The following is a 25291-nucleotide window of genomic DNA, read 5'->3' as shown; positions in this document are numbered from 1 at the left end:
TCTATAAAATATTGTAAGAACTGAAACATGTCGAGTTTAACCATCTAGAATTTACACTAGCATGATGATTTAACATCCTGAACTAAGGTGCTGTGAATAGTCTGAGACAGCAACTGCTCCCCAGACTGATCATTGAACCAAAGCCCTGCCATAGTTGGAAGTGACTACTTCCCCATGGCCCAACTTAAAAACTGTTTGTATTTTTAAACAACGTACAATTGTTTTATGTCAAGTGAATGGGATGTACCCACTGCTTTTTTAAGCTATTATGTGTTTTTCTAAAAAATTAGAATATTAAAATTGAATGAATTACTTGTTTTACAGCGCCATTTAATGAAATATGTCTGTAATCTGTTGATAGTAACTATCTACCTCTCATGTCTAATAAGATTGCATCCCCGATATAAGGTAGAGTTTCTACTCTTGTAGTAAAATTGGGATTCCCTCCTTATAGTATATTATTCTTTATATTCACATGGCAATTATAAACTCAAAGAAATATCATACAAACTAGCAACATCAAACTTTCATTTAGAATAGTAAGGGAATAAAGCAGGTTAGCCATTTGTTATATACTTTTCTGATCCACACATGGAGTGAATTCAGTTAAGGTCAGAAAAAGTACTTATGTTAAATCAACTCTGCAGTTATTCAAGTTGAGGTAAGTTCAAGAACGGTTTAAGAACAACAATCAAAGGTAAGCAATACTAGTAGCAACTCTTATAAGGTTTTGTCAGTCTTTTCCTTAACAAATAAATAGGTATTCAGTTCAGGTTTTTGGAAGGAAACGAGCAATGCCCACGCAAAGAAGTTCAGAGGATTTACTGTTAGGAAACCAGCAATGCCCAAGTCAATAGGAATGCAACAGTTCTGATGCATATCATCTTAGCACAAGTAACAAGTTAGTTAGTCTTGAAATACGTTCAGGAGCTTAGGAAAATCCTTCCTGCAGGGACACATGCTGTTAGGCCTTGGTGGCTGCAAATGTGTGAACACCCAAACAGTGAAAAACAGTGCTCGAAAACAAAGGAGCAACACAAACGGCTTCAGGTAAGTTACCCTTAAGCCTTACAGTACCTTGAAAGTGAAGAAGCTGATGAAGCTGGACACCTTCTGGATGCACGGCTGCAAACCTGCTCTCTAGTCCTTGTTTGTGGTGACAAAAGGGGGGACCCTGGATGGGCTCCTGCAGCAGTAGTCGAGAGAGGGACTTGCCAGCACAGAGATATTCATACTCCCGTGTCGGTTCGTGATTTTGGTGCCTTTTTCACAGCACCAGTAGCTAATGATCACTGCTGGTTAGATTCTTCTTGGTTTCTCGGTCCTGCACTCTGGTGAGGGGACTCTGAGGAGAGGATTCGTGCTTCTAGAGGTCCACACGGATGCTACCAACGTTCCAGCAAGATTCGTCAACGGCAAGGCAGTGCACTTCAAGGTGGTTGAGGTACCCCAGTTATTGAGATTCTACGGGCTAGGAATGTCGCAGAATGTTGGGGCAATGGCTTAAATTGAACAGTGTCTTGAGGCGGGTTATGCTCACTGGATCAGAAGAGGCAGTCGTCGTTGGCAGAGCTTCCCTGTCAATTAGAAAATGTGGTCTGGAGCACAGCGGTACTTCACCGTTGCTTCTGCGGTTGCTGGAGGTGCTACAGCCGTCTATGGTAGTCTTCTTCTTCGGACCTTCAGTTCCAGTGGTAGACTTTGCCTTCAGTCCCAAAAGCTTTGCCTTTCATGCAGGAACGTATTCATTCAGTCCTGTGGACCTGCCAATCTCCTGAGGGTGGCTGTTCTTGCAGGACAGCCAGCCGCCCAGTTCAGACTGGTTCCAGTCAGGCATACCCTAAGGCAAAGGCCAGAGAGGCTTCAGGCTCCTCCCTCGCTTCCTGCCTCAACAGATTCTCTGGAGCCTAGGCGGGCTTCCCAAAGGAATTCTGCCAAAGGCAAAACTCAAAGAGGACCCACCCCCACCTGGATTGGTAGAAGAAGGGCCAACAATGGACATACAACCCGAAAATGGTGATGAAAGAAGACTTTGGGAAAATGGTCACCCATGGGTTCTTTACTGCAGCTATGGAAAACAGCCTGCAAGTAACTAAAACGAAAATGGTAAAAAGGTATCCACTGCCACCAGCCATTTGGGTTTGTTTGTCACTGTAACTATAAAGTTACAGGAGCAGTGGGAAAGGGGGTACTAGGCAGCCCCTCAGCACTCCAAGTAAGGTGGGTTGTGCTGATCCCATAAAAAGAAAGGTAATTAAGATACCAGTACCTCACTATCTTTGAGAGCAGTAGTTACAAGGAAAATGTAATTAAGAATAAGGAGGGCCCAAGGGACTGCACAGCACCACTGCACATAGGGTGATGTGTGTTGCAATAATGTATTACAGACGCTTGTACTGAAATACATTGAGAAAAGCATGACTCCATTAAAAGTAAAAAGAGTATAGTAGCAGACAAACTAGGGTTCCCAGCTCAGAGCAAATTAATGATTGAGTGGTAAAAAGTCCCCCTCACTCAGGAGAGTAAAGCAACACATCCCAGAAGTCCAGCAGAAGTGCTGGGAGTCTCTCGGGTTGAGGGGATTTGGCACAATAAATGAAATTGTTCCCTAACAGTAGGCTATTTAAAATATTTAAATCAAATCAAATAAGTTAACAGTATCACTTCCTGAGAGCAAAGACTTGTTTTTAAAAGCAATTATTCAACTAATCAATTCCTATCTCACCCATACTATGCTTGTTTACTGCAATTCTCTACTCAAAATCTGTTTTCTATTTTGTCCGAAATCTGGTTGCTTTGATCACGGTTGTACTAATGCTACACTCATGACACCCCAATCTATCTATTCCATAAGAATGATTCTATTCTGTTCCTAAAAAGGAATACTTTCCTATTTTTTTTAAACTGAAGTCTACCTCCTCCTCTTGGCTGCCACTCAGTCCACACATTATCATTATAGGGTTCGTTTCTAAAAACACTTGTGTTGCTTTCCTAACCCTTTGCTTTACTTCTACCCTGCAAATCTATTCAACAAAACAGAGCTACAACTGTTCCTGCAAACAATTTAATAAACTCTTTATTATTTAGAGTCCTGCCTTCCCTCGTCTACATGGTTATTTTTTTATTTCTCTGCACTTACCTCTAGTTTGTTGCTTGCCTTCCTGTTTACATTGTGTGACTTACTTTTCAGTTTTCCTTATATTTATTTGTTTTTGATTAACTTTACTCCTAGTTCAACTCCTCTTTTTACTCTGTGCTTCGTGTCATTATTGGTCTTCTTTCTGTACACTTGAATAACTTGAATAAACATCTTGATTAAAATAAATGTGTGCTTAGTTTAGCGGATCCCATAGTATTGCATAAACATCTTGATTAAAATAAATGTGTGCTTAGTGTAGCGGATCCCATAGTATATGTGTGATGTTATTACAAGCTACCCAGGAGGCCAACATTAAATTGCAACTATCGTCTTCTGTAGTTTTATCCTGTCTAGATTTCACTCCACTAATTTCACATAATTGTTTTGTGAAGTATTTGTTCACGTTTCACTGTTTCTGATTTCTCAAAGTTAAGTGAGATCCTGAAATTTGGTTTGGACACACTACTATCAACTGATGAGAGCACCATTCAAGAGGTGGATTTGATAAATATACTTGGGAAGACACAAAACGGGAAATGGATGGATATGCCACTCCCAGCAGAAGAGACAGAAAATATGGACTCAGAAAGTAAGTATGAGTTTTTAAATTAACAATGCCTTTTGCTTGGGGATATTAGTCAAAATGCCCTCTGTCAGCATAGTGTAGTTTGCCTTCATTTGAAGCATGTAGTGCCGTCCCATTGAGAGGAGGAGGGAAGACGCAACGGTGAGCAGAGCAGATACATCCACATCATGCCTGTGGAGGCCCATTACAGTAGCAAAGGAGAGGTGGCTTTCCAGGGTTGTGCTGTAGCAACCCAAGCGTGGATGAAGATGGCGTGGGAGCCAAAACAAAGTCATCCCTTCTGGGGCAATAATGAGAGTACTGTGGCGAGGAGCGTGGAGACATATCTGCAGATACAGAGAGAAGAATTTGAGGGTGCTATGCACTTGTGACCCTTTTGGAAGGCGTGTTACTCCACCATGAGAAGCCGCAGAGAGCTTAAGATTGGGGGTGAAATAGCACCTGTGGCAGTGATTGTAACTGAGCTGGTAGTGGGTCTGTCCATGTTTAAGTTCAAGTTTGTGTGAAGAGCAGAGACTATGGGCGGAGGGGGGGGCTGGTGTATCTTTGGGAGAAGACGGCCTTGAACGGCAGTGTGGGAATCATGTGCTGAGAGAGTATGCCATACATTTAAGGTGCTCAAATCTCATTTCAAAGCCTAATTATGAACCAGCTTTGATAATTGGGAAAGGTGCCAATGAGCATTTCAGATTGAGGAACCATACAGCTAATGATTAAAAATGCCCAAGCCTGTCACATGGTGAAGAGACCACTGAATATCTGAGGGGGGTGAAACCGTGTTGCTATGAAATAAGGGGCAGAACCATTAAGGGAAAATGAACAGAAAAACACCACATAAACTAACAATACAATACCACTTATGTCATATTCCATTTTTTAAAACATAACTCAAAACAGGGACATGCATACAATTATGTTGATATGCACCCCAAAGCCTCGAGGACCCGTATAACCTGGACCGTTAGGCAGACTTTCTCCCCTGCTATTAACCTATCCCAAAACATCTCTGATTGCTCTCTCTCTTCTCCTTCAACATGACACCGAAAGAACTGCAACCTCACATCCCAAGACCCTCTGCATTCTGACAAAATGTGCCTTAAGGACTGAATGAAGCTTCTTTCCAAAGCTGGCATACATTCACCACTGGACTCGTCTTTTTGCAATGAGAAAGGACCTCCCCCGTGGGAACCAGGTTGAGAGGTACGCTTAAAAACTCGTATCTGATTTTTTTAACTCGGAAACTGTCTCGGGTACCTGGGGATACATCTTATTTTTTTTATCAATTGGAAGAAAAGATTTTGCCTGTATCAACTTACGCATGCTATCTATAATGCAAATCCATTCCATGAACACCATTCCATGCACACTCTTAACTCTCAGGGAGTTGGTAATTAGGGTATCAACCTCACTGTCACAGTCTGACAGGACCCTGGTTACAAAGTGTTTTAATTTCAGCAGGAGAGGGGAGCACCTCTGCGCTGCTAGGATGGCTATATCCTCATATAGGGAATCGGGATGGGGAACCAATATGTGCCTATATAGTTGGATTAACCGCCAATCCACATGCATCTTCAATGAACTCAACACCAATTTGAATCTCAAACTGCCCTTAGGAAGACTCAATGGAAGACCCAGAGCATTTTTCCACAATCGCTCTCCAACCTCACCCAGTTCGTATGCCATATAAGTAGTTTAGTGTCTATTCCATATAGCCGGTCAGGGAGGACCTTTGCCACATAGAATCTGACCGGGGGACCAATGACAAATTACAGTATGTTGAGATTAGTGTTTTCATCTGGTTTGCCAAATGGGAAGCTTTTCCCGACAAGCCCAACTCAAGTTGATGCAGGGTAGGAAAAGAATACAATTTAAAACCAAAATAAACCGCTGTCTTATCAACCAAGGACCCATTTTAAACTACAGAGCTTTCTCCCTGGCCTTTTAAAGATCATTTTCTTGGATTTGTTTGTGGTACTTGTTAAATCATGTTCCACTGGGGATCTGCCCGGAGCATTTAAGAGGCGTTGTAGGCCAATTGCTGAGTGGTCCAGGAGAACAATACCGTTGGCATAGGCCAGCCAGCTGATGGCAGAACCGCTGATCTTTGGGCTAGCCAATGCTGAGGAAAGGAGGGCCTTCTCCAAAGTCTGCTAAATATACATTAAAGAGGAGGGGGGCTAATAGACAGCCCTGCATTACCCCTCTTTCTACCCCCACTGGAACTGACAGATGGCCTAAAGCATTTAATCTAACCCTCAAAAATACATCTTCATGAAGACTCAAAATAATTGCCAGCAGCTGTCCCGCAATCCCCCAGGCATCGAGTTTAGTCCAAAGGCGCCTCCTATTAACCGTATCAAACGCCTTCAAAAGGTCAATCCAGGTGCCATATAGTACCGGACCACCCTTTACCCAAGATCTTTGCAAACTAAATTCAGCGTCATTCCATTCAGGGAGGTGGACTGGCCTCTCCTGAACCCAGTCTGCCGCTTTGACAGGATCCTGTTGCGCGTTTCAAAGGACTTCAACTCTCTGAGAAGCAACCTCTTAAAAATGTTGCTCTCTGCATCAAGGAGGGCGACAATTCCCTGGGTCATCTCGAGCGTCCCCTTAAAAATAGGACTGCTTATTGATGATTTCCACAAGTCGGGAAAACACCTTTCCTTGAGGATTTCCCCAAAGAGAGCCGACAAAACTCTAGACCATATATGGTGCTATTCCCTTTGAGGACAAGATTCGTCAAACCATTTGGGCCTGCAGCCCTAGATGGAGAAGATTTGGTGATTAGCCCTATAATCAAATCTTCTGAGACTTCCACCAACCATGGTGTACCGCAATCCTTCGCAAATCTGTCTTGCAAAGATTTTCTATATACTGAAGTAAAGTGGTTACACCAATCTCTTTCGAATGGATTGTGTCCTCCCACGTATTCCTCAGCGGAGGGCGCTGTGCGTCGATGCGGTTGACTAGATGTCCCACGAGGGCCTCTCTCTCGAGGATGATGTCATTGAATGCATATATAGCACTTGCAGCACCTGTTGGCTACAGTTCAGTTTTTCCACGTAAGCTATCGCTTTGAGAAATACACAGCGCTTCATTTGTTACTCCTCGAGATGTCTTCTTCGTCGACACCAACTACCCCGAAGACCGCGTTCAGGAAGTGTCAATATTGTGACTTGAAAATGTCTTTAACCGACCCACAACGTATATGTCTATGGTGTCTCTGGGTGGAGCATAAGACCTTGTCCTGCTCCAAGTGCCAGTCTCTGACCGGAAAGGGGGAATTGGCGGTAGGTAGAAACCCCAAAAAACCTCCATCTACCCCGACCAAAAAACCTTCAACTGACAAGTCGAGAGGCGACTCTCCTTGGAGGAAGAAAGTTAAAAGATCAAGAAGTGGCTCCCACCACTCCTCATTGTCGTTGAGGAAGTAAAAAAAGAGGCACCATATGTCGCCTTCTACGACTTCATGGTCAGACACCTCCCCAGAAAGGGTATCTTGCCCCACTAAAAGCTCCACACCTGCCGAATGGGAAGCATTTAGAGCAGAAATGCTGAAAATATTTCGACAACAAAATCCCACGGCAAGCCAGGCTCCTACTGGCTCCTACCGCGCCTTTTAAAGAAGCCGGTAAGGAAAGGGCTCGAGCCAAATCCCTCGAGCCTGGGACAAAGGCCTGATCCTCATCGAGAGCCTTCGAGGCCTCGAAGCGATTGCAAGTCATCGAAGGATTCTTCGAGCTGAATAACATAAGCGTAAATTGAGGTTGTGGACACCATTGATGCCATCAACGCCTTCTGCACCCTCGACGCCAGCCAAGATCTCAACATCAGTGTCACCTTCGACGTCGGCTGCACCATCGACACCAGCAGCGCCACCAATGCCAGCTGCGCCCTCAACGCCTGCAGAGCCATCTACGCCAGCTGCGCCCTCAACGCAAGCTGTAGCGTCGACGCTGACTGTACCAAATACAGTTTATCAAACCATTGATGCCTATACCTGAGAAAACGTATGTTCCTTTGCTAAGGAAAGAATATTTTAAGTCTCTCACCTCAATATATGAGGATAATGAACTTTCAGACAATGATGTAAGCTTTGATCTCCGAATTTGGTACACCAAATGTGCCTGAAAGCTTTATTTCTGAAGAATCAAGGTTTATGATAATTTACAGATGGCAAGTGGGGTAGGCACCTCACTTGAGCTAGATTTTGGAAAACCAGAGGACGGGGAGCACGCTGATGCTTCATATAGTTAGCTAATGTCCAAGGTGGTAGACTATGTGGGCCTCCTTTACCATTTGAACAGGATGATCTGCCGGACATCCTGGATAAGGGTCCACAGATGGATCCTATACTGCCTTTTCATATCGTTCTCCAAAAAAGGGTAGCAGCCAATTGAGAGACGCCAGAAACTAATCGGCAGTGAACAAAAATCTCACCAAAAATACCGCCCTTCCAGTAGTGACCCCGTCTAACTGTCTAAACAACCCACTCCAGAGAGTCTGGTGGTGCAGGCAGCTACCGCAACTTCCAGGACGGCAGCTTATCCTACTATCCCTCCAGATAGGGATGACAAAAGAGTAGATGGATGGGCATGAAAAGTATTTTATGCAGGGAGTATGGCGCTCAAATCAGCCAACTCCACTTGTGTCCTTGCAAAATTCTCATTCACAATATGGGACTGCTTTTCCATGGCGGCAGAGCACATTTCAGAGGGGGAGGAAAGAGACAGATTCTTGGCTATTGTTAGAGAGGGCAAAGAAGCCATGTGTGAGTCTCTTCAGTCGGGTCTGGATTCTGCTGACAGCATCAGCAGAGCCATGTCTACCAGCACCCTAATACGCAGATTTGCGTGGTTGCAGAAGTCAGGTTTTGCACCGGATGTGCATTCCAGACTCCTCAACATGCCCTTGACGGGTCTCACCTTTTTGGCAACAAGGCTGATGAGAGCCTTGAGAAGTTGCAGACCTCAAAGGCGGCAGCCAAATCTTAAGGTGCCACAATTAGGCAGCCTCAGCCCTTTCGCCCCAGTGAACAGCCTTGGAGGGGTGGATCTTTTTGCTACTACTCCTAAATTGGAAGAGCGAGAGGCATGGCTGGTCAAAGAGGATAAAGAAGGTTCACTCGTCCTGGACAAGGGAGAGGTGCAAAGCCCGCTCAAGCAGGGGCATCTTTACCAACAGCCACTGCATCAGCCACCTCAAAACCTCTCTGAGGTCTTAAACCACAGTTCACCAGTGAGGGCAGACTGACTCAGCATCTGGAAGAATGGCGAGACATTACTTTGAATGCTTGGGTATTGGAAACCATAAGCCATGGATACTGCTTTCCTTTCATCCACAGACCTCAGAGCAATCCACGGGGGAGCCACTCTTTGAGGATTCCAGATCCACTCCTTGTGCAGGAAATTTTAACCCTGCTAGAGAAAGACACTATAGAACCACTGCCTGTAGCGGAGAGGAACCAAGGGATGGTATTCTCCATATTGCCTAATACCCAAGAAGGACGGAGGACTGAGACCCATCTTGGACTTGAGATGTTTGAACAAGTTCCTCAGGAAGGACAAGTTCAAGATGGTCACACTTTCTCAGATCCTTCAAGCCCTCCAACTCCAGGATTGGATGGTGTCATTGGACCTTTAGGATGCTTATTTTCATGTGCCAATACATCTCAAGGACAGAAAATACCTGAGGTTCACCATTGGCGGTTCTCATTATCAGTTTCAAGTTGTGCTATTCGGACTAACCTCCGCCTGAGGGTTTTCACCAAACTGATGGCGGTGGTGGCAGCGAGTCTCACGAGAGGGGGATTCACGTCTACCTCTACCTGGACGATTGGTTGAATAGGGCACGTTCTCCAGAACAAGTCCTGCATCATCTCTGCGTGACCTGCCACTCTCTTCACATACTTTGCTTTTCCCACAATTACAAGAAGTCCCATATGACACCTGTTCAAAGGCTCCAGTTCATTGGGGCTGTACTGGATACATCCTTAGGAAAGAGCTCACCACCCGAGGTGAGGGCTCTAGACATTTTGCAGATGGTCACCAAGTTTCAGAGTGCCCAGCTTATCCCGGCCTTTGATTTTTTTGAGGTTGCTCGACCTCATGGCATCCTGCATTTTTCTGGTGCCAGAGGCCCGCCTGAGAATGAGATCCCTTCAATGGGCCTTCAGAACACAATGGTCCCAGTTCTCAGGAAAGATATCGGACCTACTTCAGGTTCCAAGCAGGGTCACACAGGATCTTGTTTGGTGGACCTGCGAGGACAACACTCTGAATGGAGAACCCTTTTGGCAACCATGGCCGGAGATAACAGTAGTGACGGATGCCTCACTCACAGGGTGGGGAGCCCATACCAACAATCGGGCAGTCAGCGGTCGTTGGCCTCCATCAGAGTCCAAACTACATATCAATCTTTTGGAGCTGAAGGCAATCAGACTAGCGCTGAAGGCCTTTCTGTCCTCTGTGAGGGGAAAGAATGTCCTGATAATGACGGACAACACAGTGGCCATGTACTACCTCAACAAGCGAGGAGGTGTAGGGTCACTACCACTGTGCAGAGAGGGAATGCAGCTCTGGTATTGGGCAATTCAAGAAGGAATCTCTATCAGCGGTTCACCTAGCTGGAGGAGAGAACACAGCGGTGGACGCTCTTGAGCAGGCAGAGCACAGTCTCCCACGAGTGGGAACTAGCTCAGGAAGTCCTTCTAGAGATCTTCACCCTTTGGCTAACTCCTCAAGTGAATCTGTTTGTGACCAGTGTCAACCGGAAGTGCAAAATGTATTGCTCTAGGGAAATTCCCCGAAGAGGAGTTCTAGGAGATGCGTTCGTAGTAGACTGGAAGTTTCCACTCCTGTATGCATTTCCTCCAGTCCCCGTCATTCCTCACGTGATCAGGAGGTTGAGAAAGTAGGGGAAAAGCAAGATCCTAATAGCCCTCGATTGGGCCAGGAGGATGTGGTACCCGGATCTTCTGGACCTGTTCATCTGCCCTCAAATACGTCTTCTAATAAGAGAGGACCTTCTCTCGAGGGATGAAGGTCGGGTTCTCCATCCAGAGGTTTTTAGGGAGAATTCTCTGTAAAGGCTAATTTCCCAAACCTAGTGAGTCCCCCAGCAGCTTTCCTGGATTTTTTGGGGTTTATTTGTTTCTCCTGCTAAGAGTGAGACTCTTTTTCTCCCACTCTTAGGCATGATTTGAGAATGTCCTTTGACTTGGTAATGTGTTTTATGGGCTATGGGGTCTTTTACTCCATAGGGCTTCATGTGTTTTTGGTATATGTGTTACACAGCACCCTCAGTGCAGTAACAGAGGGGTGTCATAGTGACCCCCAAACATAGACTCCATACCCTGGGACTGACTACTGTCTCCCAGGGCATGTAAAGTCACCATTGGCTTTACTAGTCTTGAATTGTGAACAGAACCAGTACAAACCATCATATTGTAGAAGTACTGGTAGGGGTAATTCGATTGCCCCTGGGTCTGTTTTCCAAGGGGGCACTGTCCAGTCCCCCTTTGTCGAGTTTCTGGCTGGTGGCAGTGGATACCACGCGAAATATTCCACCGGAATATTTCCTATGGGATTTTCCCATTGATTTTAAACGCACCACTTTTTGGTGCAATGTTAAAGATACCACAGGGTTATTTATTTAATATTTATTCCCCGGTTGGGTCTTTTTGCCAGGACTCGGTTTTAAAATGGCGTTTGTGTTCGCCTCTGAAACTCCAACCCAAGTCGAGCCCTTTGTTCCACTTTTGGCAGGCTTCTGCACAGAAGCCCCCAAAAGTGGTGCCACTCTGTCTGGGTCTACAGGATGTGTGGGAGGGGGGAATAGGCACCCTGGACTGAGTTGCCTTGGCAACTCAAGTCACACTCTTGTATGATTGGCCCAGTGGTGAGCTGCCCGGCTCACCATTTAGCATGTTTGATTGACAGCTAGGCTGATGAATGGGGGTTTTCTGCATAAAAGCAGGGCTTTGGGGACTGGAACTTCAGAAGTCGCCACAGGACCTAAAGAATCCAAAGAGGGGAGAAGCTGAGCCATCTACAACGACAACACCACCGGTGGAGCCTTGCTGTACGAAACTCACCACTTTCCCGACAACAGAGAAGATCTTTTTCCAGCAGAGTCTTCTTCTCTTTGAGCTGGTGGGACCAACCAGTTCGCCTTTTTTCACCCCCTGGATCGTCTCGTGGTTGAATCGCCCGTGCCAAGCACCCCGGCGGCCGGATAGCCACGCTTCACCACTACCGCGAATAAAAGGGTAGTACCTCCAGCTTCCCTCCACGTCGAGATCTTCTCTTCCCCTGGACGAAGCCCCGACTTGCACCCGCTGCCAGGAACAACTGCCCCCGCTGGAGCTTTCTCACCATTTCAGGTACTGTGTCCCACCTGGTCTCCCTTGCAACAGACTGTCCAAGGTGTCCCGTAAATCCTTGGCTCTCTATCCTGGGGTGACCACGGACCTTTTAACATTACCTTCCTAACTTGATCCAACCCCTTTTTCACTTTCCTGCAAAGACTTTGAGTGCATTTCCACTGTGTGATCTTGGGCACATTCCGCCTTGCTCTCTCCAAGAGTGGGCCTGGCCTATGAACTTTTTGCTCTACACTAGACCCTGCCTTTCTTGACTTGCTGTGGTTTCTTAAAAGTGTTGGTACTGTGTGGTTTTCCTATTCTGCCTTTTCTCTCCCTTTTTAACAAATTATTAGAGTGATATCTATGGTTACGCGCTCACCTCTGTTTTGCTAAATAAGTGGTGTCTTAACCTAGACTTGTCAAATAATTAATTAGGGAGGTGTATATATTTACAGTGACTGTGTTTGCACTTGCTTGACATATTAGTGCCAGTCTATTTTTACAAGTGTGTTTTTAAATAAATAATTATATACTTTTATGCCAAAGCTCTGGTCAGTGTTTGCTTGTGCTACTGTATTTTTAGCCCTATTGTGTATACTCTATATATTGCCTAACTCTTCTTGAGAGAAGTCTGACTGCTCAGCCACAGCTACCAGGTAAATCTGGGTGGTGCAGACTGCTACCAATTGGGTTTACTGCTAACACCTGTAATCTTAAACTTTTTGCAGTGGTCCTTAAGGGAACTGCACAGGTTTCTGCCTAACGGAGGTCAAGAAATTCAGCCTTCACGCATGGTTTCTGAAAGACTGAGATACAAGGATTGGGACCTCCTGGATGACTTAATGGAGATTTTGCTTTCGGCTAGAAGGCCAGCAACAAAGTCCTTGTACCGTTGTCGTTGGAACAAATTATGCAACTGGTGCAAAAACAAAAATGTAGACCATTTTCTGTGCAAAACACCGGATGTGTTATCATTTCTACTATCCTTACCCAATCAGGGGCTCCAGGTTGGACCTATTAAAGGCTATTTAGCGGCGCTATGCATCTTTAAGCGCTCGTCAGAAGAATGTTCATAGTTCAAAATTCAACTGGTGACACAATTGCTAAAGGGGCTTACCAATGTGTTCCCCCATCTCCCTCCTAGGTGCCAGTTTGGGACCTTAATCTGGTACTAACATTTCTAATGTTTGCACCTTTTGAACCTTTACACTCATGTCCATTAAGGTTGTTAACTTTTTTTAACTGTGTTTATTTTTTAAACAGAGCAGAGTGAATACATTACAGTTAGCAGTATCGCATGGCAATCAGCTTCTTAATTTTCCCCCGTCCCTCCACCCAGATGCCCCCCCCGGCCTGGGTCTCTGGGTCTCTGGATTCACTATGGTTCTACTTCCGCTCGGGTAGTTTCCATCCTCTCCAGAATTCTTGCGGCGTTCCGGGGTAAGTAGGTTAGGGCTGGGAACTTTCTGTTGTAATCTAGGAAGGGGGCCCAGATGTCCTGGGCGTGATGTAGGACACCGATTCTGGCCGCTGTTATCTTTTCCGCAATCAGGATGTCCCACATTTTCCCACACCACAGCGTCACCAGCGGACCTTCGGTAGATTTCCAAGTGCGTGCCACCACGATTTGCGCAGCCTGCAAGCATTGGGTTAAGAGTTTTGCTTTTCTCCCCGATCTAGGGTAGCACCCCGGGACCGGGGCCCCCAGGAGGATAGGCTCAGGTTCAAGTGGGATCATCGTCTGGGTAATATCTGTGAATATGGTTACACACTCTGACCAGAAGAGTTGAACCTTTGGGCACGACCACCACATGTGATAGAAGGAGACCGGCTGTTCACAAAGTCTTCAAAAGGCAGGGCTCAGGGCCTGGTTTATATGGTGGAACCTTAGGGGTGGGTAGTACCAGCGCAGTAAGAGTTTGTACGTGCATTATCTGTTTGTGATGCAAGCGGAAGAGAAATGGGTTTGCGACCATATGTCCACCCAATTCTGGTCAGATAGTGCGTGCCTTAGGTCCGCCTCTCACTGGGCCATCACCTGGGTTTTGGAAGTAAGGAAGTCTTCCATAAAGCGTTTGTATAAGGCTGAGATTGTTCCTCGAGTCGGGAGTTCTTGCAAGGTTAATTCAAGCGGGGAGGAGGAGCGTGTTGCTGCTTGCCGGGTCTGCGGGTTGGTGCACCAAATTCGGAGCTGAATGTAAGTGAATCTGCCTGCTTCCGTCAGCTGGAACGTTTCTTTGCATTGTTCAAAAGGTCTAGGGCGATCTTCCACAAAAAGTTGGCCCAATGACTCCAGACCTCCCCTGATCCAATTCTTGAAGTTGTGAGGGTTGGTTTCGGGGGTGAAGGAGGGGTTCATGAAGACCGGGGAAAAGGGGCCTAGGCCTTTCGGGATCTTTTTGCGACATCGGGCCCAGTCCCATGCGTTTAGCGTGTGTTTTGTGGAAGTTAGCAGCTCATACTCACTCTGTCGGAGGTGAGGTGGGATATGCGGGAGGAAACGCAGAGGAAGGGGGAGCCGGGATTGTTCTATCTCTACCCCTCTGGGGCACCCCAAAGTCATTAGCCAGGCGTGGATGTCAGCTAACTGCGCCACAATTTGGTAGTTCTGCAGGTCGGGGACTCCCAGACCTCCCAAGCGTGCGTTTCCCAGCATCGTTCTCAGGGGGATCCTCGCCTTTTTTGCCCTTCCAAATAAATTGAAGCAGTTTCTTCTGGAGCCCCTGAAGGGCGGCCGGCAGAATTGTTACAGGAAGGGTGGAACATGCATATAGGAATCTGATGCAGAAGGCTTCAAGAGTTTGACCCATAAAGGCCCACTCCACCCTATCAAATGCTTTAGTGGCAGCCAGGGCCACCAGCGCTAGTTTTTGTGAGTTCCGGGCCGAGAGTTCGACCAGGTCCAGGGCTCTGAGATCGTTGTCTCCCATGGATCTATTGGTGATAAAGCCTGATTGGCCTGGGTGTATTATTTCGGGTAGAATGGCCGAGAGGCGGTTGGCCAGGATTTTTGAGTAGATGTTGGTATCAATGTTCAGTAAGGCGATGGGTCTGTACGAGGCTGGGTTTTAGGGGTCTTTTCCTGGCTTGGGTAGTAAGATTGTGATGGATTCCGCCATGGAAGGAGTGATAGTGCCCAAGTCCCTGAATGAGTTGAAGAGGACTACCATGGGAGCCACCAGTTGTGGCCGGAAAAGTTTGTAGAATCTCAGCGAGAACCCGTCGGGCCCCGGGGCCCGTGATTTGAGGGACTTGATGACCTCTTCGACTTCTTCACCTGTGATGGGCGCATCTAGGTTTTCTCGGGCTGCGTCCTTCAGGTGGGGAAGATATTCCCTTAGTTTGCTTCGGTCTCTAGGGGGTGTGGTCATTACCTGCGCAGGTGGGGTCTGCAGCCAGTTGTTGTTTCTTCCGCTCAGCATATTGGACCCTGCCCTGGCGATCCTGTAGCCCAATAATTGTGTTGTTCTGCCTTGCCTTGGCTAGTTAGTTTACCAATAATTTGTTTGCTTTGTTATTTTTGGCATAGTAGAACTGTTTTGTTTTGGCCAGGAGATGAGCTGTATGTTCAGCATAATGCGCCTCAATTTTGTTGCGGGCGGTGCGGATTGCCGTTGCGTCTTCAGGGACCAGCCCTTCAGTTTATGTGTTAAGGTTGTTAACTTTTAAAACCATTATCTTGGTAGCTTTAACTTCAGCCCATAGAGTGAGTGAATTGCAGGCACTTTCATCCAAGCCACCCTTTACTATCTTTCATAAGAATAGGGTTGTTCTAAGGGTTAAACCTTCATTTTTACCCAAAATCATTTCTGACTTTCACGTAAGACAGAAAATTGTTTTACCTTCTTTCTATCCTCTGCCTCATCCTGGCAAAGAGAGGGATATATTAAATAGGTTGGACCCACGCAGAGCTCTGACCTTTTACATATCTAGGCTATCAAAACCTTGCATTGATGATCAGCTTTTCATTGGCTATACGGGCCACAAACTGGGTCAGGCTGTTTCTAAACAGACCTCATACAGGTGGATCATTCTGGCAATTTCGGAATGTTACAGACTGGCAGGCAAGGATCCTCCTGGAGGAATAAGGGCACATTCCACCAATGGCATGGCTACCTCTACAGCCCTGCAAAGGGGTGTACCGATTAAAAATGTGTGAGGCAGCAACGTGGTCTTCAATTCACACGTGCACAAAACATTGCTGTTTTACCTCGGTCAGGATGAAAGCTTTGGGAAAGCTGTCCTGCATTCAGTTCAGGAAAACCACTACAAACTAAATTATTTCTCCCTCCACCAAATCAAACACTGCTTTGGGAGTCTATCAAAGATGAGGAATACAGAAGACTTAAAAGCGGCTAAAGCGCCCAGGCCAGACTGGCTGCCAACGGATGATCTGTATAAAAAAATGTAGTACTGAATTAGCCCCCAAAATGTTAGCAATGTGGGAGGAATCCCTAGATGTCGGCATTCTCCCGAGCTCCATGAGAGAAGCCATGATTTCAGTGCTCCTTAAACCTCAGAAACCGCTGCACGACCTGCTATATATCAGCCGCTGTCCCAAATAAATTCAGATACTAAAATATTCACAAAGCAATCGCCAACCGGCTACTCCCACACATGAATACATTAGTCCATCCAGACCAGTCCGGTTTTGTCCTCACACACTCCACAGCTCTAAATTTGCGCAGATTCTTTGCCATCACATCACAACTAGACCCGAAAACCAAAACAATTGCTGTTGCCCTTGACGCCGAAAAGGCTTTTGATTCCGTCTCCTGGGGGTACATGTATGCCATCCTGCGGAAGATGGGGTTTGGGCCAGGTTTCCTAAGATTTATCCAAGTATTATATAGGGACCCGAAGGCTAGAGTTGGAACAAATAAAAAAATATTGCCTTAATTCTCATTGCACAGAGGCACGCGCCAAGGCTGCCCCTCGTCTCCTCTAATATTTGTTCTTACTATTGAAGGAAAGGGCAGCATGCTTGCGTCACAGGCACTCCTGGCAGGGTATTCGCATTAGGGGCCCCCCTCAGCTCATTCAATTATATGCTGACGATATCATGTTATACCTAAGAGACCCAGAACGTAACCTCCCTCCGGTGATGCAGGAAATCCAGACATTTGCAAAGTTCTCGGGATATAAAATGAATCGCTCCAATTCCAAGATCACCCTTACATCGGGAGTGGTAAAAATCAGATGCCACTGCACAGTTTCGATGGTCCCCGAACTCAGACCCAAATACTTAGGCGTTATAATGGCTACGGATAGGCAAACCCTATACAACACAAACTATGCACCCTATTTGACACTTCTTGAGACTAAATTGAGGGTCTGGGATAAGGTACCGATTTCATAATATGGCTGTATAGCCTTGCTGAAAATGGTGGTATAACCCAAACTGTTGTACTTTTTCTGCAACATCCCAATATGACCGGGGCGCCCCTTTTTTTTCAATATACTTCAGAAACTCGCTTCCACATTTATATGGGGGGGTATGGTTAGACTCAGCTGGCCTAAGCTATGCAAACGTTACAATACAGGAGGCCTAGCCGCCCCGGACTTCCTATTGTACTACTATGCGGCACAAGCGCACTTTACTAAATATTGGTTCCCCAACTCAGAGAAGTACACCCATATTCAAGCAGAAAACTTTGCTACGGCCCCTATGAACTTGCAGAACATGATATTCGCCAAGTATAAACAACACAAGGTTGAAGTAGAGCCAGACTATTGTACGATGCCGGCTTGGATGGCTTTGTTTGGGATAGTCTGTTGTACAGAACCATACTGGCCTCATGCCCCCCTGTGGCATCATCCGGGCCTGACACCCACGTTGGATACAACATTACAGAAGGGGTGAGATCCAGGAAGGGAAATGCGGGTAGGTGATCTGTTCCCAGAAGGGAGGTTTGTACGGCTGAAAGAGGTTCAGGAGAAGGTAGGAGCCAATCTCACCATTACAGTGTAATATCGTCTGAAGGCGGCATGCAGGCGTTATTGGGCATCTTTCCCAGCTGCCCCGACCATACACCGTTTCTTTCAACCTTAATGAAACCGGATGAATTCAGGGGCGGCATATCTACACTATATAATGTAACCCAACTACACGCTCCTTCTCAAATACAATGAAGCCCCAGTGGGGGAAAAAACTTGAATATGGTAATAGAGGATACGCAATGGGCAAAATACTGTTACTTCACCAAAGCAATCTCCCTGTGTGCCAATCTCAGGCTAATACAGTTCAAAATTTTGAATCACTTACATATAATGCCCAGCAAGCTGGCTAAATATGGACAAGCCAGTCAGACTTGCTGTCCCAAATTCAAAGCCCCGGAAGCTAATTTGTTTCATATGTTTGGGAGTGTCCCCCAATCAGAAAGTTTTGGGATGAAGTGGCCGGCATGCTCACGGATATACTTTTTTTTTTTTTTTAATATTTTTATTTTATTTTGAAGTCAAACAAACACACTACAACTGTTTCAAAGCATAGAACGCATCATAGTCCAGCACATTTTCATTAGAACTCCCCAATTCCCCCCCCTTAAACTAGAGCCGGTTCTCACATGTCATTTACAGGAGCATCATTGGGTTGCACAGTACTTAGGCAGTCATCATCCGGGTCCTCTGTTCCGTTGTTACCCTGATGAGAGTCTGCCATAGAGGCCACCAATTGCCGCCAGGCCAGCAAGGGACCTACTCTTCCTCCTTGCCCCCCCTGGTGACCGCTTCAAACCAGACTACAGATTCAGCTTCCGCCCACCTCAAGAGGTCCGCCCACCATAGCTCCATCCTAGGTCTGTGGGCCGCCTTCCAGCCCATGGCAATCCTGCGCTTGGCCAAAGCACAAGCCAGGTCCTTCATCTTGCTTATGTGTTTTGAATGCCGGGGTCTAGGAAAAAGCCCAAGCATGCATGACCAGGCCGATTTCACATCTAGCACCCCCCCCCCCACCAGCCAGTTTCGTCTTAACCTCGTCCCAAAATCTGTGCACTTCCGGGCAAGCCCAAAACATGTGTAGCAGTCCCGCATTCACCTCCCCACACCTGGGGCATTACTGCGTAGCTGGTCCCCCAAACTTTGCAATTTTCCCGGGAGTTAAATAAGCCCTGTGGGTAACGTACAATTGAAGCTGTTGGAATCTAGCGTTTTGGGACACCTTTTTATGGTACCTCTGGGCCCATTCCCATTGCCCGTCTATCATGGGTCTTCCCACCTCCTCCTCCCAATCTTGTCTCAGTTGAAGCCACTCCTTCCCTGCCCTTACTCGCAGGAGCTCGTATATCCACGATATTTCGTGCCCGCCCTCCGATACATCATACATGGTTTCCAGGGAGGTGTCAGGGTCTTCCGCTAACACTGTCTCAGGCCATCTTTCTCTAGTCTTTTTCACAAGCCTATTGTAGGTTATATATTGACCACCATGTACCCCCGTCTCTTCCTGCAACCTCTGAAAGTTCAATGCCTCCCCTTCTTGCCATATGTCCCCAAGGGTGGCCAGGCCTACCTGTTCCCAGTATCTACGGACCGATTCAAGTAGTTGAGAGTCGCTCCCGCACAGCGCCGCCAAAGGGGCCTGCTGAGAGTACGGCTCCGAGTCCCCCCCAATCTTCCATATCCTGTGCCAGATCTCCCAGCCCAGCCTCAGTAGCCGCCCCCTGCCCACCAGTTTGTCTCTGCACAACCACACCACTTCCATCAGAAAGTATGGGGATGAATCTCCACGCAGAAGCCTAGCTTCTGCCCAGTCTTCAACTGAAAGCCACCTGGCCACGTACTGCAGCTGCCCCGCCAGGTAATAGAGTTCAAAATTAGGCAGGCCTATCCCCCCCTGTCACATGGGTTCTGGAGCTTCCACAGAGCAACCCTATTCCTAGAGCTGCCCCACACGAAACCCCTACACACGCTATGGAGTTTCGCGAATAGGCTCCTAGGTATCAAAAACGGGACATTCACGAAAAAGTGCAAGAGTCTAGGCAGGACCACCATCTTGAGCAAGGCCGCCCTCCCCATCATGGTCAGGGGCAATCTAGACCAGAATACCATGCTGTTCTTGATCCCCTCTATCTCCTTTTCCGTGTTATGCTTGTGTTCTGCCTCGACCTTGTGGTAAATATTTATTCCCAAATACCTAAATGTCACGGGCTGCCATGGTATTGGCAGGACAGGCAGCCTCTGTACCCGGACATTCCTGTATCTGCCCAAAGGAAACAGACTAGACTTTCTAGGGTTCACCGATATGCCCGAGAGGGTGGCGTTCTGTTCTATTACCTCCAGCACATACTGCAGGTTTTCTTCTGGATAACGCAAATAAAGGAGCATATCATTCGCATATAGTGATATCAGGTGCCCTCCACTGACAGTGCTTATGCCCACCTCCCCATATTGTTGTCGCAGGCATATTGCCAGCGGCTCTAATGCCAGTATATATAGCATGGGTGACCAGGGGCATCCCTGTCTGGTCCCCCTGCAAAGTTGCCAGGTATCTGAGACTGTGGACCCTGTTTTGACTCTCGCCATCGGGGTGCTGTAAAACAACTGGACCCATCTGAGGTATCCAGGTCCCATTCCGTACCCCTTCAAGACCGCTTTCAGCCAGGTCCATCGTACCGAGTCGAAGGCCTTGACCGCGTCTAATGACACTATAGCCAACTCGCCCGTGTCCTCCTCAGTTTGGTCAATGATATGGTGTAGCCTCCTGTGGTTATCGGTGATGTTCCTGCCTGGAACATAGCCCGTCTGATCTGGGTGTATCTGTTTCCCAATCACCTTCTTCAGTCGATTAGCCAGCACAGCCGTAAGTATTTTGCTGTCCTGGTTAAGCATGGACAACGGTTTCAAGAGTGTGATGATCACAGCCTCGCGGAGGGACAATGGGAGTTCCCCCTGCTCATAGGCCTTGTTGAAAGTGGCAAGCAGTGGCTGAAGCAGCTCTTGCTTGTATGTTTTGTAGAACTCGCTGGGCAGCCCATCCGAACCAGGCGCCTTGCAAGTGGGCAAATTCTGAATCACTACCTCCAGCTCATCCGAGGTGACGGGTGCGTCTAACTCCGCGCGTTCTAGGTCATCCAGGGTGGGCAGTTCTATGTCCTCCAATGTGTCCAGTATGTCTTGACACATATCCTCCCCCGTGTCCTCATACAAGTGTCTGTAAAACTTAAGGAACTCCTCATTTACCTCTTTCTGGGTGTTGCATATGCAACCACTCTCATCCTTAATCTCACTGATCACCGAGCGGGGGGTCTCACTCTTATACACTCTTATACAGCCAGGCCAGCAGTCTGCCCGGCTTGTCGCCCCCTGCGTGTATCCTCTCCGTATATTTCCTGTAATTGAGTCTGCATAGTCTATCCCAGAGTGCGCTGCAGGACAACTGTAGCTCCTTTACTTTGGTTCTATTATCATGAGCGGTGCTCTCGCAACGCGTGAGATCCTCTAGCTCTCTTTCCACCTCTTGGAGTTCCCTTTCGACACATCCCTGTAGCCCCTTAGCTTTGGAAATGGCTACCCCGCGCACCACCACCTTAAACGCTTCCCACAGTGTGCCCACAGAGCTTACGCTTCCCGTATTTATATCAAAGTATTCTTCGATGGCATCCCTCAGGCCCTCCCGAAACCCCTCGTCCTGCAGAGCCTCGGTCCTGAGTCTCCATGTAGGGATCCGCGGTCTTGGGGGCTGGTGTCTCCAGTCTACCACCAAGGGCGAGTGGTCAGATAGTACTCGGGCCTTGTAGTCCGCTCCTTCTATGTCTCTCACTATCTCGGCTGTTACAAACATGTAATATAACCTTGTGTGCAAATCATGAGGCACTGTGTAGTGTGAATACTGCCTATCCATGGGATGCAGCCTTCTCCACGCATCTTCTAGGCCTAGGTCTTTCAGTAAGGTACCCAGCGCTTTGGCCGCCGGTGCCGTTTTCCCTACACTGTCCTTGGACCTGTCCATTCTGGGGTTCACGGTACAGTTAAAGTCCCCCCCCCACACTACCGTACCCCCTGCCAGGGGGCCAAGTTTACTGTAGAGGGTCCTAAATTAAGCCGCTGTGTCGTTATTGGGGGCGTACAAATTTATGATATGCACTTCCCTGTTTTCCAGGAGACCCGTTACCACCACCATTCTACCCTCTGAATCAAGCACCCGAAACGGCACATGAGGCGCCACCCAAGTAATGACCCCTCTAGCATACGCCGAGTACGCCGCCCCCACAACATTGCCCTTCCATTTTCTCCTGACCACCTCCAGCCTTTCCCTAGTGAGGTGGGTCTCCTGCAGCAGGGCTATGTCTACACGCATCCTCTTTAAGTACAACATCACTTTGTTACGTTTCAGGTAGCTGTTAAGGCCCCGTACATTCCAGGTCACAATTCTGAGATTACCCGATGCCATCCGGTCAGACTATCCCCATCCCATCCCTTCCCATAATGCTCCCCATGCTAGTTTGTTTCCTGGCTCTCTCCCTTCTATTCACAAACAGTACCCCCCCCCCCCAACTTCACACCACTACACACAACTCCCATCCTCCACCCTCCCCGCCAACCCCCAACAATAGCCCAGCTCCATCCCTGGATCTCAGGCCTACCCACTTCTGGACCCGTCTCGTGTCCGAGGACAAGGACCCCGCGGGGTGTCACCTATCTAACAGTGACCTAACTAAGTGTACTACTATTGGGTGCAGAGGGTGCTCCCCAGGAGCTCCCAGTCATCTATTTAGGAGAAGTGCATTCAACGGGACCCGCCGGCAGATACCATGACTTCCTCCCCACAAGCACAATATCGTACTATATTCCAGTCCCAATGTCGTAACTATGGCCTCACGGGTGCCTCTGCAACGTGCTACTTATCTCCAGCCGCTTCTGTCTTGGCATTCGATTCCTGAGGTCGACCCTGCATATCCAGCCACTCCATCGCTTCGGTCGGCGTCTCAAAGAAGAGGGATCTATACTTATAAAACACCTTTAACCTAGCGAGGTAGAGCAACATGTAGCGATGGCCTGCTTCTCTAAGCCTCCTTTTCACCGTTCCAAAGTTCATTGGACTACGCTGTACGAGCAGCGTATAGTCCAGATACGCCATAATTTTTGCTGACCCCCTTTCTATCGTACCTCCTTTCCGGAAGAATTTGAGGATCTTTTCGCGGTCGCGATAGTTCAAGATCTTCGCGATCAACGGCCGCGGGGGGGCTTCTGGGGCCGGTCTCCTGGTCAGGGCCCTATGCGCCCTTTCAACACCAATCCCCTGCGTCAGCTCCCTGCCTGTAATCTCCTGCAAGAGCATGGTTTCAACGTAATCCGTGGGGTTTGATCCTTCCATTCCCTCCGGAACACCCACTATGCGAATGTTGTTGCGCCTGGCGCGCCCCTCTGCCTGCTCTGCTCTGTCCTCCAGATTGCAAAATCGTTGCACGAGGGCATGAAGCTCCTTAGCATGTGCATTGCACGCCTCCGTGGCCGGGGCCAACTCCTTCTCCAGTTCCCCAGTGCGCTCCGCGATCGTTCGCACGTCCTGACGCAACAGGTTCACCTCTTCTCGGACCGCTCCGATCTTAAGGTCTAGGCCCTCCTGCAGCTCTTTCATGGCCAGGCCCAACTTCGTCTCCCAAGCCACCTTCAAGTCGGCAATTGCTGCCAGCACCTCCTGGATAGTACCCAGTGGGTCCGTCGCCGCCGCAGGGACTTCTTTGCTTTTGCCCCCTTCCGCGCCCGGGGGCGACCTAGCGTAGGCCTCCATCGTGGGCTGTTTGATCCGGGGTAACACCACCTTGGAGGACATCCTGCTGCATCGGTTGGGCACACGCGCCCAGCTGTGTCTCCGGCGCTGCGGGGCGCCTTGCGGGGTTCGCTCGTCGACCCCTTCACAGCAAGGTTCCGCTGAACTCGGGTTCGCTCTGCTTGCACGCCACAATCCAGGGCCTCCTCAGTGGGGGCTCGCACTTATGTTCTTGTCACCAGCCAGAGACGCATGCGACGCTTCTCTCTATTTGGGCTCGCCCCTGCTCCGGCCAGCTGTGTCTTCCTCAGCTCCACGGACCATTTATAGCCCTTTGTCCACGGGCGGCCATCTTGGGTGCTGCCCTTCCACTGCGTGACTGCCACCTTCTTCGAAGTCTAGTTCTGTGGATATGCAGTCTCGCTGGTGGAGAGGGCACTCACCATGTGCCCAACACTTTCATGCATCCTTGGATGCACCATGGGCTCGAAAGTCCGCCGAAAACCATCACTTCTTACCAGGATCAAGATCGGATCATCGGGAGCTCCTCCAAGGAACGTCCTCTCACGCAGCCATCAAGCAACGCCCCTTGCTCACGGATATACTTGATAGCCACATACCAGCCACTCTGCTGAAATATCTACTGGGAGATATAGGGAAATTTCTGACTAAAACCCGAAGACTTTTTTTCTGTAGTGGGGGCAATTGCCAAGCGAAATATTCTTAAATGCTGGAACGCTAAGAAGGCCCCTACAATTCAGATGTGGATCAGAGACTTGGTATATACATATGAAAGTGAAGAAAGCTATATAATGGGTGTTGCCGCTATATGTAGGCGGAAGGACATTTGGGCGCCTTTACGGCGATACTTCGCTGAGAGAAGCGACGAGGAGGGGGAAGATGGTGAATAGCGCTTTCCGGAATGGCCTAATAAATAACTCAGGTTGTAATTCTTATCGAATATGGTATTACTATGTATCACGCTGTAATGTGTATAGATGATATTTGCATGTGACTGTCAGATGAAAAATAAAGTAAACAAAAAAAAAAAGATGAGGAATACATGGGGGATACATGGCGGGACACAATCCATTCGACGAACAAGTTACTTGCCCCTGGTAACGTTCTTTCTACTGGATTTTCCTCCCTTGTATTCCTCATCACTCTCCCAACCTACCTCACAGTAGAATTTCCCATGCTATTACAGCTTTTGCTCCTTCAACGTTGAGTACGGTCAAACCTGTAGTTATGCGGGCACTGTAAGAAGCTGAAGCTGGATATCAAATATCAAAGATGAGGAATACGTGGGAGGAACATCCAGTCGAAAGAACGTTAGCAGGGCTAAGTAACTTGTTCTTCTGCCACCACATTGCTTTGCATCCTGGGTTGGGAAATCTCTGAGCGATTTATTAAGCCCCAGAAGTTATGGGCATTTCCCTTTCCCATGGCTCATTCACCAGGCACCTTTTCCTGTTGCTGTAATCCGCAACATTC

At 47.8% G+C, this 25291-nt stretch overlaps 1 protein-coding gene across 1 annotated transcript in view; it reads left to right on the top strand.

Moving 5' to 3' along the window:
* Positions 1-25291, top strand: part of CHD1L (chromodomain helicase DNA binding protein 1 like) — a 1245724-nt gene that overhangs the window by 550290 nt on the left and 670143 nt on the right. Inside the window, exon 15 of the mRNA XM_069636461.1 lies at positions 3569-3728. Coding sequence (XP_069492562.1) covers positions 3569-3728 — 160 coding nt within the window. The remainder of the gene's footprint in view (positions 1-3568; positions 3729-25291) is intronic.

The sequence above is a fragment of the Ambystoma mexicanum genome, chromosome 7p (genome assembly GCF_040938575.1).
Source record: "Ambystoma mexicanum isolate Mex_15411 chromosome 7p, UKY_AmexF1_1, whole genome shotgun sequence".
In the NCBI taxonomy this organism is placed as follows: Eukaryota; Metazoa; Chordata; class Amphibia; order Caudata; family Ambystomatidae; genus Ambystoma; species Ambystoma mexicanum.
This window is presented reverse-complemented; position numbering and strand designations above follow the sequence as displayed.